Source organism: Rutilus rutilus (genome assembly GCF_951802725.1).
Source record: "Rutilus rutilus genome assembly, chromosome: 20".
NCBI lineage: Eukaryota > Metazoa > Chordata > Actinopteri > Cypriniformes > Leuciscidae > Rutilus > Rutilus rutilus.
In genome coordinates, this window is record NC_140225.1 from 33,624,991 (window position 1) to 33,638,288 (window position 13,298).

The window sequence follows — 13,298 nt, forward strand, 5'->3', positions numbered from 1 at the left end:
TTAATAGACTGTCTGCTTAATATCTGCTAACACTTTTGTTGGGCAACTACAAATCAACTTAACCTCCTTACCCAAACCTAACGGTCTATTAATACTGTGAGTATTAGTTGACATGTAGTTGAAAAGTTACATATAGAAAGTCCACTTTGGACAAAATCAAAACAAGTGTAACCACAAATTGTAACAAACTAATGGCTTCAAAAGCACAACCTTGAGCTTTCACTAGCAGTCTTAAAGGTTCATTTAAAGCTTCACTTTCTCCATAGAGTTATTAACTTCAAAAACTATGGTTGCATTCTATATGGGACTTGAAAAGTATAGGACGACTCAGTTTCACCACATTGGCAGAATGAGGCACTATCAAAGTCAAAAGCACTTAAACCAGACATGCAGCAAAATGACAAGTCAGGTACAATCAAGGATTGATTAGTCAGTTTTATTGAGACACTCCCTTTTGCCCTTGAACCACTACAGGACCAACTGAGGCCTTGCCTTCCCACTGAATGCCTAAAGAAAAAAGGCAAGTTAGAACACTTGAATAAAAAGCAACCAAAAGAGCAAATGCCACCAACCTCCATAGGGAGCAGCAAATTCACCATCAGGACCACATGTTGAGTCACAACAACCACAAACTTCGTCGTTTCCATCAGCAGCAAACCACCTGCACCAAAACAAAGACATGGAACCTTCAACATGAGAAAAGTCAACTTTAGATCAAAAGTCCCCCCCCCACGTACCCATTGGCAAAGGAACAGGATTTGCGCTGAGCATCACTGGGTGCAGAAGCAAGAGTTGCCTTCAGAATACATGTTATGTAGATCTGCAAGGGATGACAGACAAGTCACAAAACCAAAGCAGATGGGAGGAGAAGTCAAGTTAATGCATGATATTTGTAGTACATACAGAAGGACTGTTGCCCTCCTGGAACATAAACGCCTCCAGCTGGAACTGGATCTTGTCAACCTGGGACCGAGGCATGAAGTGGGAGCTGGAAGCTGTAGTTTTGGCATCCACAAAGCACCTGACGACAATTCACAAAGAGCAACTCATGAATGTCAACTGTAGAGCATCAAGCAACTAGACCTTACCCATGACTGTGACAAAGTGGTTACAAAAGGCAACTTAAACAGTCCTACCGCATCAAGGGCCATGACCTTACCCATAATTCTCAATGAAGGAATATCTCGGAAGAGAGTTCACATCAGGTACTTGAGTGGCCACACAGCGGTCCACAAACACACGCAGAGGCACATGATTGTACTGCTTCACAGATGCCTCGATGTTAATAACGCCACCCAGGAAATAGGAGTATGAAGGCCTCTGATAGGACCAATCATCTACACACAATAACACTTTAGGCAAAGCCACAATTGCAAAGGTTTATTTTATTGAAAGAAAACCTGTACCAACCCATCATGATCTTCAGGGAGAACAGCAAGACTTCTCCACCAGCCTCTGTTGAGGCATAAGGGACCCATGTTGGCCTCAAGGCATCACTGCTTAAATTTTGGAGCCTGCGGTTCATGAAAGTACCCATTAAATGGTATTCCAGTTGCACAAGAAAGTGCAGAAAGTCACAGAGATCCCCTACCTTTGATAATGGCATTGAACAGCTACAATTGCACCATTGGCCCGGGTAATCGGAGTCCCTGCAAACGCCTCAGGGGTGTAGGTAAGAGAGAAGGTGTAGACAAGCTCATCCTCATTCATCTGTAAAAAGAGTGTGATTACCAAGAGGGTCATCCTAAAGACTTAACATACACCAAGACCATGCACTCAAATCACCAATTAGTAAATTCACATCACCACAGCTGCCCTCAGAAGCTCCGCTGTTGCCAAAGATAGTCAATGTTTTGGAGACATGCACTAAGGATTGAACATGCACATTTGCTGTCCTTAAGTAAAAACTAGCTTTAACACTATTAAAGCTAAAGATTTATTGTTCTTGTTTCTTAAGCTCCTTTCATACAATTTATGGGATAGTTTACATCAGATGTTGGCTTGAAGGGTTATTTAAAGGCAAGTAGCTTGAAAATTCAGGATTTACCCATTCAAATAGATAAAACTTGGTCTTAGCTGCCCTGGCATTGTAAAACCAAGTGAACTAACTTTCCTTGAAAAGGTCCTCTGCCACAACAAATAACCCATTAACATGTATCTGTTCTTACCATCAGCACACTGTTGCAGTCCTGTAATTCATACTCAAAGATGAGCACTCTTGACCCAGGATCCTGACCAACAACAGGACATCCACCTAAAGACAGACCAGTTGGCTGGATCAACTGACCATTGCTGAAGAAGTCCTGCTGGACCTCTACGAGAACCCGGTTCTCGCCACATTGAACCGCTACACTGCTGGGAGTCACAGGTTCCCTCAACTGGAAGTCCACAGCCAACTCGCTCTGCACCTCTGGAACAATGGGATACCTCCAATCCAAAGGCTTCACTGGACCCTGCAACAGCTGCTTCTCCTGAAGGCCAAAAGGATCCTGCGCAAGGCTTTTGGAGTCAGGACCCAAAGGACTCTGAAACTGAGAAGCCACTTGCAAAGGGTTCCAGAGCCCTAGAGGAGAAAGGGCAGGACTTCTGGAAGCTGGATCTGATTTTGGCCCCATGCTTCTTGGACTATGACTATACCTCAATCTTCCCAAGACATCAGGCAGATCAAATGCAACAATCACAACCACCACTAAGACCACTTTCAGGAACCCCATCCTAACAACTTTTGACATAAACACCAGGGCTTGGCTTTGCCATTTTGTACAGCTTTGAGTTAAGGTGGCTCCACCCCTTTTACCTTAATTGATTATCCTTGATTCTCCTCTGGACCTGCAGAGTGTATGCATCTCAGGGACGCACCATTCTGCACATTTTTTATGTGCCTGTCCAAATACCAGAGGTGGAAAGAGTAATAAAATATTCTACTCAAGTAAAATTACTACTTCAATGAAATTTTACTTAAGTACAAGTAAAATTACCGGTCTAAAAATCTACTCAAGCAAAAGTAAAAAGTAACTAATTTAAAATTAACTCAAGAGTAAAAGTTACTGAGTTACTTTTTTAACAGCGGGGGTGGGGTGGGGGACACTCCCGTGTAGGGTTGTAACAGTATGAGATTTTCACAGTGTGATAACGTCTCAGAAAATATCATGGTTTACGGTATTAATCAATTATTAAATAAATATACGGTATTATAAAATTATGGTTATTATTATTATTATTATGGGGGGGTTGGTTCAAATGCTTTTATTATAACAAACTTGAAACCATTTGTTTGTTTTGCTCATTAAAATAAAATAAAAAACTTGTCTAATTAACTAAATTCAATAATTTATAATGAAATACAAATAATAATTTATTAAAAACAATTTGCAAAACAGATTTATTAAATTAAACCATGGACAAAAAATATATTCCTTAAATAATGTTTAAATAAAATGTATTATTATTGTTGTTGTTTTGAGAAGTACGTTGTATTGTAGGCCTACTCCTTTTATACTCATAATTACTCCTAGTTAAACCGAACTTTTATTTTGACGGGTTGTAGTGGAGACCTGTTTCAGAGTGTATTTGACAATGGTTTTTCTCAAATAAAATGATAAAAATTGCTCATTAGCCGTTCTCTCAGAGCAGCTCTGGAAATGTTTATGTATTCACATACTCATATTGTTTGTGAGACGCTGAAAACACCATGAGCGTCACGCGTACTTGAGTATAGAAGTAGATGAAACAGCGCAGCTCTTTCACACAGAGGCATGCAAAACAAGCAGATTATCTATTTACATAGCAGTATTTTTGCGCTTTTGTAGATTATGTTGATGACGTAGAAGATGACGTAGGAGCTCTGGAAAAGTTAGAGAGCGCAGGTGCGGAAATAAAGCACATGTGAATGTTGATAATAAAGAGCAGACCTGAGTTCTACACGAGGTGTCAGTAAGTTTGTATACACCTATGTACATGGTGTCAGAAGTTAGCCTAAAGTGACGATGGCACAAGGACTTCGTAAGATTGACTCCCTCGTCTTTGACGAGAACATTGCGGACAATTGGACTAAGTTTAAGCGCGAATGGCGCATATACAGTAACGAAACCGTTTCACAACCGAAAAAGTGTGAGCATACACATTTCTCAACCTCGCTGGTCCCGATGCCCAAGATAAATATGACACGTTCACTTTCGAGGAGGAGGAAGATCCGGAGGATTCAGAAGTACTGGTAAAGAAATTTGAAGAAATCTGCCTGCCTGTAAATAATGTAATTATGGACAGACATGCATTTAATACAACGAACCAGATGCCGCACGAAACAATCCAGTCCTACGTTGCAACGTTAAAAACACTAGCCAGAAAATGCGAATTTGGCACGTTGCACGACGAACTGATTAGAGATCGATTGGTATGTGGCATTCACAATGACAACATCCGCACACAGCTGCTGAAAGAATTTTTTTTTACTTTAAACTCAGCTATTGAAATATGCATGCTACATGAGCAGTCTGAAAAAGGAAACAAAGAAATAAAAAAAGAAGCAGGTACCAAAGAGCTAAAGAAGGAAAGTGAAGTTTGTGCAGTGCAATATTTTACGTGTTCTAACTGTGGTGGCCAGCACTCATCTGACCGCAGCAACTGTCCAGCCTTCAACAAGCGCTGTAATGCGTGTGGGAAGTGGAACCACTTCTCTAAATGCTGCAGATCGAGCAAAACACGCATCTACAGCAGATCAGAACAAGGTTCATCTCAGTCAAACAAAGCACCCCACACGATACGCAGAGGAGGACAGACACATAGAATTAGTGAACTCGATGCACAAATTGCATATGAACCAGCAGATCTGTTCTACTGTGAAAGTGTAGAGGTGCCAGCTGATAAGGGAGAGATATTTACCATCCTGTCCACTTCCAACACAGGGAAGCAACTTGAGGTGAAGATTGACACTGGAGCCCGGTGCAATGTACTGTCCAGAGGTGTTCTCCAGCACATCGACCCAGGCGTTCATGTCGACCACAGCCATGTAGTCAACCTTGTGGCCTTTGGCGGTCAAATCATAAGGACTCTAGGTGTCACTAATGTAAACTTCACATGCGGGACACTACAGTTCCATGTTGTCGACAATGATGTAAAACCTCTATTGGGCCTCAGAGACAGCATCAAATTAGGCTTTGTGCAGCTTGGCCCAAATGTGCATGATCTCCAACAAGGGGACCCTGAGCTCACAGAGTATAAATATCTCTTTGACTGCAGCACCATAGGCAAACTACCGGTAATGTATCACATGCGCTTGGACCCCTCTGTGCACCCTACAATATGTGCTCCCAGATGAGTGCCATTAGCAATGAAGGACAAAATTATCAATGAACTCAACAGAATGACTGAACTGGGTGTCATTAAGTCAGTTCAGGAGCCCACTGAGTGGGTCTCGTCTATGGTGGCTGCACGTAAAAAAGACGGTGCCGTAAGTCTGTGTATTGACCCTGTCCACCTCAACAAGGCCCTCCTCAGGCCACATCATCCCATGAAAACAGTGGAACAGGTGATCGATGACATGCCAGGAGCCAAGGTGTTCAGCTTCCTTGATGCTAAGTGTGGGTTCTGGCAGGTGCCACTCAGTGAGGAATCATCAAAGCTGACAACCTTCATGACCCCAGTGGGCCAATATGCCTTCCTGGGCATGCCTTATGGGATATCCACGGGTAGTGAAGTCTTCCAAAGGTGTATGGAGCAACTCTTTGAAGGACAACCATGTGCAATCGTTGTTGACGACATCCTCGTCTGGGGCAGCACAAGAGAAGAGCATGACCAGCGCCTCCGCCAGTGAGCACGGATCCACACTTCAAAAATCCACCAGAAATAGAAGACCATCTGGGGACTTTGGCATACTCTCTTCAACATACTATGCTTTGGAAGACACTTATTTTAACCCCCTGGGGTCGGTCGCACCGGCGCGATCACCTCACTTTTTTTCTTATCAGTGCAAAAGACACTCAGTTAACTTCCTCTATTTTTGCCATACAGGCAAGTTATATACATCATTCAAAACTATTAAATGTCTACTTTTATTTGTGTACACTCATAATAAAAACAAAATGTTCTGCTTTGCGTAAAATAAAGAAAATAAACATGATGCATATTCTGCCATCTCTTTCAGTGTGAAGTTCATTCTGAAACGTGTCAGAAAATGAACTGTAACTCAGCGAATAATTGCCACCCATAAGTGAGAGATATGTTTTAGAAAGCTTGAAGTGTCACATGCAAATCCCCCCCCCCCCCCCCCCCCCCCAGATGGGAGGGTCTTTGTCTTCCCAGGTGTGAAACACATCAATATTTATGATGATTCACGCCTCCTCGCAGAGAGCTTTCTTACACAAAACATGTCTTACAAATTTTAAATCAATATATTGTTTTATGTGAATGAGTGGGCAGAATGATTTTCACATTGTTTTGAAACAAAAACTCTAGACTACGTGATACAATTTTCAAAAGTCTTGTGAACAAATAGTCAGTATGGGTTTAATGGCCTTATTTCAGTGACAATTTTTTTTAGTTTTTTCACAAACCATGCATAAACATAATTTTCTCAAAACTACAAACTTTCACATACATGCTGTTCACATATTATCGTAGCAGAGTTTTTGCTAAATACAGTGTAATCACATTTTACAAGTAACAAAAATAAGCACAAATGTCAGATCATCTCAGAACACCGCCAGGGCCCAGAAAGCACCTCAGACCCCAGAGGGGTAATAATAAACCTCGTCTGGGGATATATCTCAGTGGTAGAGCACATGCTTTGCATGTATGAGGTCCTAGGTTCAATCCCCAGCATCTCCAAATAATGTTGAACTTTCCATTACTTTCTTTGCTTGTTTCTTAAGCCTCGGAACCGCATATGTATGCATTCCAGTGTTGACCTTTATCACCTATAAATTTTGATTAAAAGACACATGTAGGTAAATAACAGAACACACTTACCAGCATGAGGGGATGTAGCTCAGTGGTAGAGCGCATGCTTCGCATGTATGAGGTCCTGGGTTCAATCCCCAGCATCTCCAAGCAATGTTGTACTTTTAAGTCAAAGGCATATCTCACATATACGTTGTGCATTAAGAAAATAATATTTAAACAACAGAAAAACACTAGCTAAACCAGGGGATGTAGCTCAGTGATAAAGCGCATGCTTCGCATGTATGAGGTCCTGGGTTCAATCCCCAGCATCTCCAAGCAAAGTTGATCTTTCTATTACTTTCTTTGCTTGTTTCTTAAACCTTGGAACCGCATATGTATGCATTCAAGTGTTGACCTATATCACCTATACGTTTTGATTTAAAGACACATGTAGGTAAATAACAAAACACACTTATCACCATGAGGGGATGTAGCTCAGTGGTAGAGCGCATGCTTTGCATGTATGAGGTCCTGGGTTCAATCCCCAGCATCTCCAAGCAATGTTGGTCTTTTAAGTCAAAGGCATATCTCACATATACGTTGTGCATTAAGAAAATAATATTTAAAAAACAGAAAAACACTAGCTAAAACAGGGGATGTAGCTCAGTGGTAGAGCGCATGCTTCGCATGTATGAGGTCCTGGGTTCAATCCCCAGTATCTCCAAGCAAAGTTGATCTTTCTATTACTTTCTTTGCTTGTTTCTTAAACCTTGGAACCGCATATGTATGCATTCAAGTGTTGACCTATATCACCTATAGGTTTTGATTTAAAGACACATGTAGGTAAATAACAGAACACACTTATCACCATGAGGGGATGTAGCTCAGTGGTAGAGCGCATGCTTTGCATGTATGAGGTCCTGGGTTCAATCACCAGCATCTCCAAGCAATATTGGTCTTTTAAGTCAAAGGCATATCTCACATATACGTCGTTGTTACGGCCTCAGCCTTATGGGTGTTGCCTGTGTATTTCTGTGTTTGTTTAGTTTTCTAATTGGGGTTTCTTTCTGAGTGTAGGCTCCGCCCTTGCGCACCTGTGGCCCGTTGCTCTGATGGCTCGTGCTGAGCATATAAGTGGAGTGTGAAGGAGGGTGAGGCACGCGACGGTGAACTCCGTGCGCGTCATGATGCCTAGCCGCTGGTCAACTCAAGCTGTGTTCTTTGTATTTTGTGCTACTATTTTGTTTCATTTTGTTAGTGTTTGTTATGTCTGTGTTGACTTTAGTGTAGAGTAAATGTGTGTTTACCTGTGGAGAGAAAGAAAATAGAGAGACGTGAGTTTGTGCAGTCATTTATTAGTCTTAATAAATGTTTTAAACTGCTCTTTGCCTTGCGTCTCCTTTTATGTTGCTGAACCCTTTCGAAACGAGCATTTTTACAACAGGGGTTCGTAACATAAATGGGGGCTCGTCCGGGATTTTGTCGTCCAGGATTTGTGTCTGAGTAGTAGGAATTTGACTGATCTAATTTGATTCAGGTGATCCATATTCTCTGGTTAGAAAGAGTAAACCAGCGGGGCTGTGCTTAGCGCCAGTCCTGACGACGGTTTACTGTTTATTGTTTTTCTTTATTATTTTAGTTTGTTGTTTTTGGAGGTATTCCGGGGGAGAGAGCGATCTCTTAATCGGTACCCTCTGAAGATTAGGTAGGGTATAGTTAGATTAATGGTTAGGTAGGTAGGTCCAGAGAGTGTTGGATCATTCTGATTGTTTTGCGTTTTCTTTTCTTTAAAGATGGCAACGTTTGAGTTAAAGCAATTTATAGATCAACCTAGTGTTGAAATATTAGAGACATGTCGGAAAAATGATTTGTTTCTTATTGCTCAACATTATGAGATTTCTATCTCTAGAACACTACGTAAAGAAGAGTTAAAAGCTTGTTTAGTGGCTAGTTTGATTACTAAGGGGGTATTTCCTTCTGAGATTGTTCCAGCAGCGGAGTTGATGGCACCAGCTGCAGGAAGTTCGCCCTTACGTGTGTCGCATGGTATTCCAGTGACTCCAGTGACTGTGGCTGGCGCGGAGGTAGGACCGTCTTTTTCAATGCCTAAATTTGAACCTCTTTCACTTTCCACCGAGGCATCACCAGGTTTGCATTTAGATTCACGTTTAAAGATACGTTTAGCACGATTACAATTAGAGACTCAAGATAGAGCTCAGGCGAGACAAGATGATTTGAAGCGTCAGATCGAAATGTATCGAATTGATGCAGATACAAAAGTGCGACTGCGGGAGTTGGAGTTGCAGGCTGTTCCAGAAGTCCCTAAAAAATCTACTTTTAAAACATCTAGTTTGAAGGGTAATTCTGAGACACCGGCTGGTCCATCAAATTCGAGTATTAATTCTGTCTCGGCTGGTACCGCATCTGAGTCTGTAGTAGCGCCGTTTTCGACACATTTTGACGTGGCTAAAAATATCGCTATCGTTCCACCCTTCCGTGAGAAGGAAGTTGAAGCGTATTTTCAGGCGTTTGAAAGAGTTGCGGGTGCATTAAGATGGCCAACCGAGGTTTGGGCACTAATGTTACAATGTAAACTATCAGGTAAGGCACAAGAGGTGTGTGCATCTCTCTCGTTAGAGGACAGCGTGCAGTATGATGCCGTGAAAACTGCAATTTTACGAGCATATGAATTAGTTCCTGAGCACTATCGACAGCGATTTCGTACCACGAAAAAAGGTACGTCTCAAACTTATGTCGAATTCGTTCGCGAAAAGGGCATTTTATTTGATCGGTGGATCAAAGCGTGCAAGGTAACTGATTATACTTCATTGCGAGAATTGTTGCTGATCGAAGAGTTTAAAAACTGTGTTCCGGAACGTACTGCGTTGTATTTAAACGAACAAAAAGTCAGCACGGTACAACAGGTTGCTGTGTTAGCTGACGAGTACGCATTAATGCACAAAACTGTGTTTTTTAAGCGTTCGTCTGATTCTGGGGGTCCCTCACTAAAAGAAAATGAAAATCTTTCTGATTCAAAAAATAAATGGGTTCCTACCAGTCCGAAGTCCAATAGAGAGTGCGGTTATTGTCACAAAATGGGACACATGATGGCTGAGTGTCGTACTCTAAAACGGAAACAAGAGCGACAAGAGTCCTCATCTTTTCAGCCTCGAGGTTCTGTTTTGGTGAAAACTTTGTCTCCATCATTCTCTGGTTCTTCTGCGACTCCTGATAGCTGTTTTCGGCCTTTCGTGTTCGATGGATTTGTGTCGTTAAATGAGAAGGTCGAAAGCCGAAAACCTGTAAGAATTCTCCGTGATACTGGAGGGTCTCAGTCCTTTATATTATCAGATATTCTGGATTTTTGTGCTGACTCGGCGTGTAATACAAGCGCGATTGTGCAGGGTATTGAAATGGGTTTTGTGCCTGTTCCACTTCATCGTGTATACGTTTCTTCTGATTTAGCATCTGGGTGTTTTGAGGTTGCAGTTCGTCCCTCTTTACCTGTGAAAGGTGTTGACTTCATCATGGGAAATGACATAGCTGGAGGTAAGGTAATGCCGGTAGTGCAAGTGGTTGATGTCCCGTGTAACGATTCACAGGCTGATGCACTTGGTAAAAATTTGACAAATGTGTTTAGTGCTGTGGTGACGCGAGCACAAGCGAATCGTGACATTCAGGAAAGTGATACTCTTGGCGATTCTGTCTTTTCAAATATTTTGAAAACTGATGTTTTTCCTGACTCTCCAGACTCGTCTAAAACGACTTCAAGGTCATCTGTTTGCTTTGATCTTACCGCTGACTTGTCTGTCTCGCGTGAGACTCTGATTGAAGCTCAGCGAAATGATGTATCATTAGACAAATGTCGTGCGAGTGCTGAAAATGACAAAACGTTGCTGCGTAACCACCAGTTTTACTGGAACGATAATGTGCTCATGCGTAAATGGAGTAGATCGTTAAATCCTGAGCAGCGGGAAGATTGGAATGCGGTGCATCAAATTGTGGTACCTTTAAAATATCGACCACATGTTTTAAGTCTGGCCCATGACCATCCTTGGTCTGGACACCTAGGGATAACTAAGACCTATAACCGGGTGCTCCAGCATTTTTTCTGGCCAGGGTTAAAATCTGATGTCGTGAGGTACTGTAAAACATGTCATATTTGTCAGGTCAGTGGAAAACCTAATCAGGTGGTACCGCCTGCTCCTCTCTGTCCTATTCCTGCAGTCGGCGAACCATTTGAGCGCGTTCTAGTTGATTGTGTGGGTCCACTCCCTCGGGCTAAGTCTGGTTGTCAATATTTGTTGACAATCATGTGCGTAGCTACACGTTTCCCAGAGGCCATTCCGTTACGGAATATAACGGCTACAACTGTAACTAAGGCTTTAACGAAGTTCTTTACAACTTTTGGGCTACCGAAAACTGTCCAAACGGATCAGGGTTCAAATTTTGTGTCGCGCGTTTTTCGTACATCATTAAAGGCTCTTGGGGTGTCTCACGTCGTATCAAGTGCCTATCACCCTGAGTCACAAGGAGCTTTGGAGAGGTGGCACCAAACATTAAAATCTGCGCTGCGGAAGTATTGTATAGAGACTGGGAATGAGTGGGATGATGGAGTCCCATTGGTTTTATTTGCGGTGCGTGAGGCGCGACAGGACTCGCTTGGGTTTAGCCCGTCAGAGCTTGTGTTCGGACATAATGTCCGTGGCCTTTGAAAATGTTAAAGGAGGAATTTCTCTGTAATGATTCGTCTGCGAAGCCCAACGTCCTTGATTTCGTATCACGTACTCGTGAACGTTTGCACAATGCGTGTACTGTGGCGAAGGAAGCACTTTCTCTGTCACAAAAGAAAATGAAGAGAAATTTCGATAGGAAAGCAGTTGTGCGTAATTTTCTGCCAGGAGAGAAAGTTCTAGTGCTGTTTCCCATTCCTGGATCCTCTCTCTCTGCGCGTTTCTCCGGTCCTTACGTGATAAAAAGTAAGTTGAGTGAAACTGACTATATCTTACACACTCCAGAACGGAGGCGAAAAACCCGTTTATGTCACGTGAATATGATGAAACCATATTTATGTCGTGTTGAACCAAAAGAGAATGCTGAGAATCTGGTCTGTGAACCGGTGACTGAGTTAACCACTGAGCATGTTTCACTGCTAGCTTATGCTTTGCCTACCGACACTGAGGATGATGGGTTGAATGTATCTATGGAAGCTTTAAAAGGAGGATGTTTTGAGAACTCTGAAGTTTTATCTTTGCTTCCCTATCAACTATCTTATCTCTCGCCTGACCAGCGAGAAGACGTAATGAAGCTGATAGATGGCTTCCCGAGTTTGTTCAACGACGTTCCTCCCGGTACTAATATCATCCAGCATGACATCAAGGTCGGTAGTGCATTACCAATCAAGCAACATGTCGTTTTATCGTTGCCCAATAAGTAAGAGAGAAGCAATGAAAGGTGAGGTTAAGTATTTATTGCAGAATGGTTTCGCTGTCCCGAGTAATAGTCCATGGAGCTCGCCGTGCGTTCTAGTACCAAAGGCTGATGGGTCTTTACGTTTTTGTACTGACTTTAGAAAGGTAAATTCCGTCACTGTGGCTGATGCTTTTCCGTTACCGCAAATGGACGATTGCATTGACAGTCTTGGGGGTGCGAAATATATTACTAAGTTAGACCTTTTGAAAGGTTATTGGCAGGTGCCTTTAACCGAGCGCGCTTCTAAGATCTCCGCGTTCGTAACCCCTGATGCTTTTCTGCAGTACACGCGTATGGCATTCGGTTTGCGGAACGCACCAGCAACGTTTCAACGTTTAATGTCTATCGTGTTAGGCGAAGTTCCTAACTGCAATATCTACTTAGACGATGTGGTCATTTATTCGTCTACATGGGCTGAACACATGTTGACTTTACATGACGTGTTTCGCCGATTAGAAGCTGCTTCCTTAACGTTAAACCTAAAAAAATGTGAATTTGTGAAGGCTTCTGTCACCTATTTAGGGAAGCAGGTGGGAAACGGTCAGGTACAGCCAGTGGACGGAAAAGTGGCTGCTGTCCTCAGCTACCCAGTACCTACTACGAGGAGAGAACTACGTAGATTCCTGGGGATGGTTGGGTACTACCGGTGCTTTTGTAAAAATTTCTCGAGTGTTGTTGCCTCTTTAACGAAATTGTGTAGTCCCAAAGTTTGTTTTAACTGGACTAATGAGTGTCAGCAGGCATTTCTCTCTGCAAAATCTCTCCTTTGCAGTGCACCTGTTCTGTCTGCTCCAGATGTGACTTGTCCATTCCAGCTTGAGGTAGACGCTAGTGCGGTTGGAGTGGGAGCTGTCCTGCTGCAGGAGGGTGCTGACGAAATAGGCCACCCAGTATCTTACTTTTTAACCATCATCAGTTGAATTATTCAACGATCGAAAAAGAAACTT

At 42.5% G+C, this 13,298-nt stretch overlaps 1 protein-coding gene across 1 annotated transcript; it reads right to left on the reverse strand.

Annotated features, from left to right (window-relative positions):
* Window positions 1-420: 420 nt before the first annotated feature.
* On the reverse strand, window positions 421-2,761 carry LOC311279751 (zona pellucida sperm-binding protein 3-like). Its single transcript, XM_084391453.1, has 8 exons — window positions 2,169-2,761; window positions 1,592-1,710; window positions 1,411-1,514; window positions 1,160-1,337; window positions 904-1,021; window positions 738-820; window positions 573-661; window positions 421-507 (listed from the first exon to the last, which is right to left on the reverse strand). The coding sequence occupies exons 1-8, from the start codon at window positions 2,730-2,732 to the stop codon at window positions 437-439; spliced, it is 1,326 nt and encodes a 441-aa protein (XP_084247579.1). The 5' UTR covers window positions 2,733-2,761; the 3' UTR covers window positions 421-436.
* Window positions 2,762-13,298: the final 10,537 nt, after the last annotated feature.

Excerpts from the sequence above, each read along its gene's own strand:
- LOC311279751 (XM_084391453.1), bottom strand. The coding sequence starts at position 2,732 with ATGTCAAAAGTTGTTAGGATGGGGTTCCTGAAAGTGGTCTTAGTGGTG. Across the intron at positions 662-737 it reads TCCTGTTCCTTTGCCAATGG|GTGGTTTGCTGCTGATGGAA; the intron begins GTACGTGGGGGG and ends GTTTTGGTGCAG. Across the intron at positions 508-572 it reads ATTTGCTGCTCCCTATGGAG|GCATTCAGTGGGAAGGCAAG; the intron begins GTTGGTGGCATT and ends TTTTTTCTTTAG.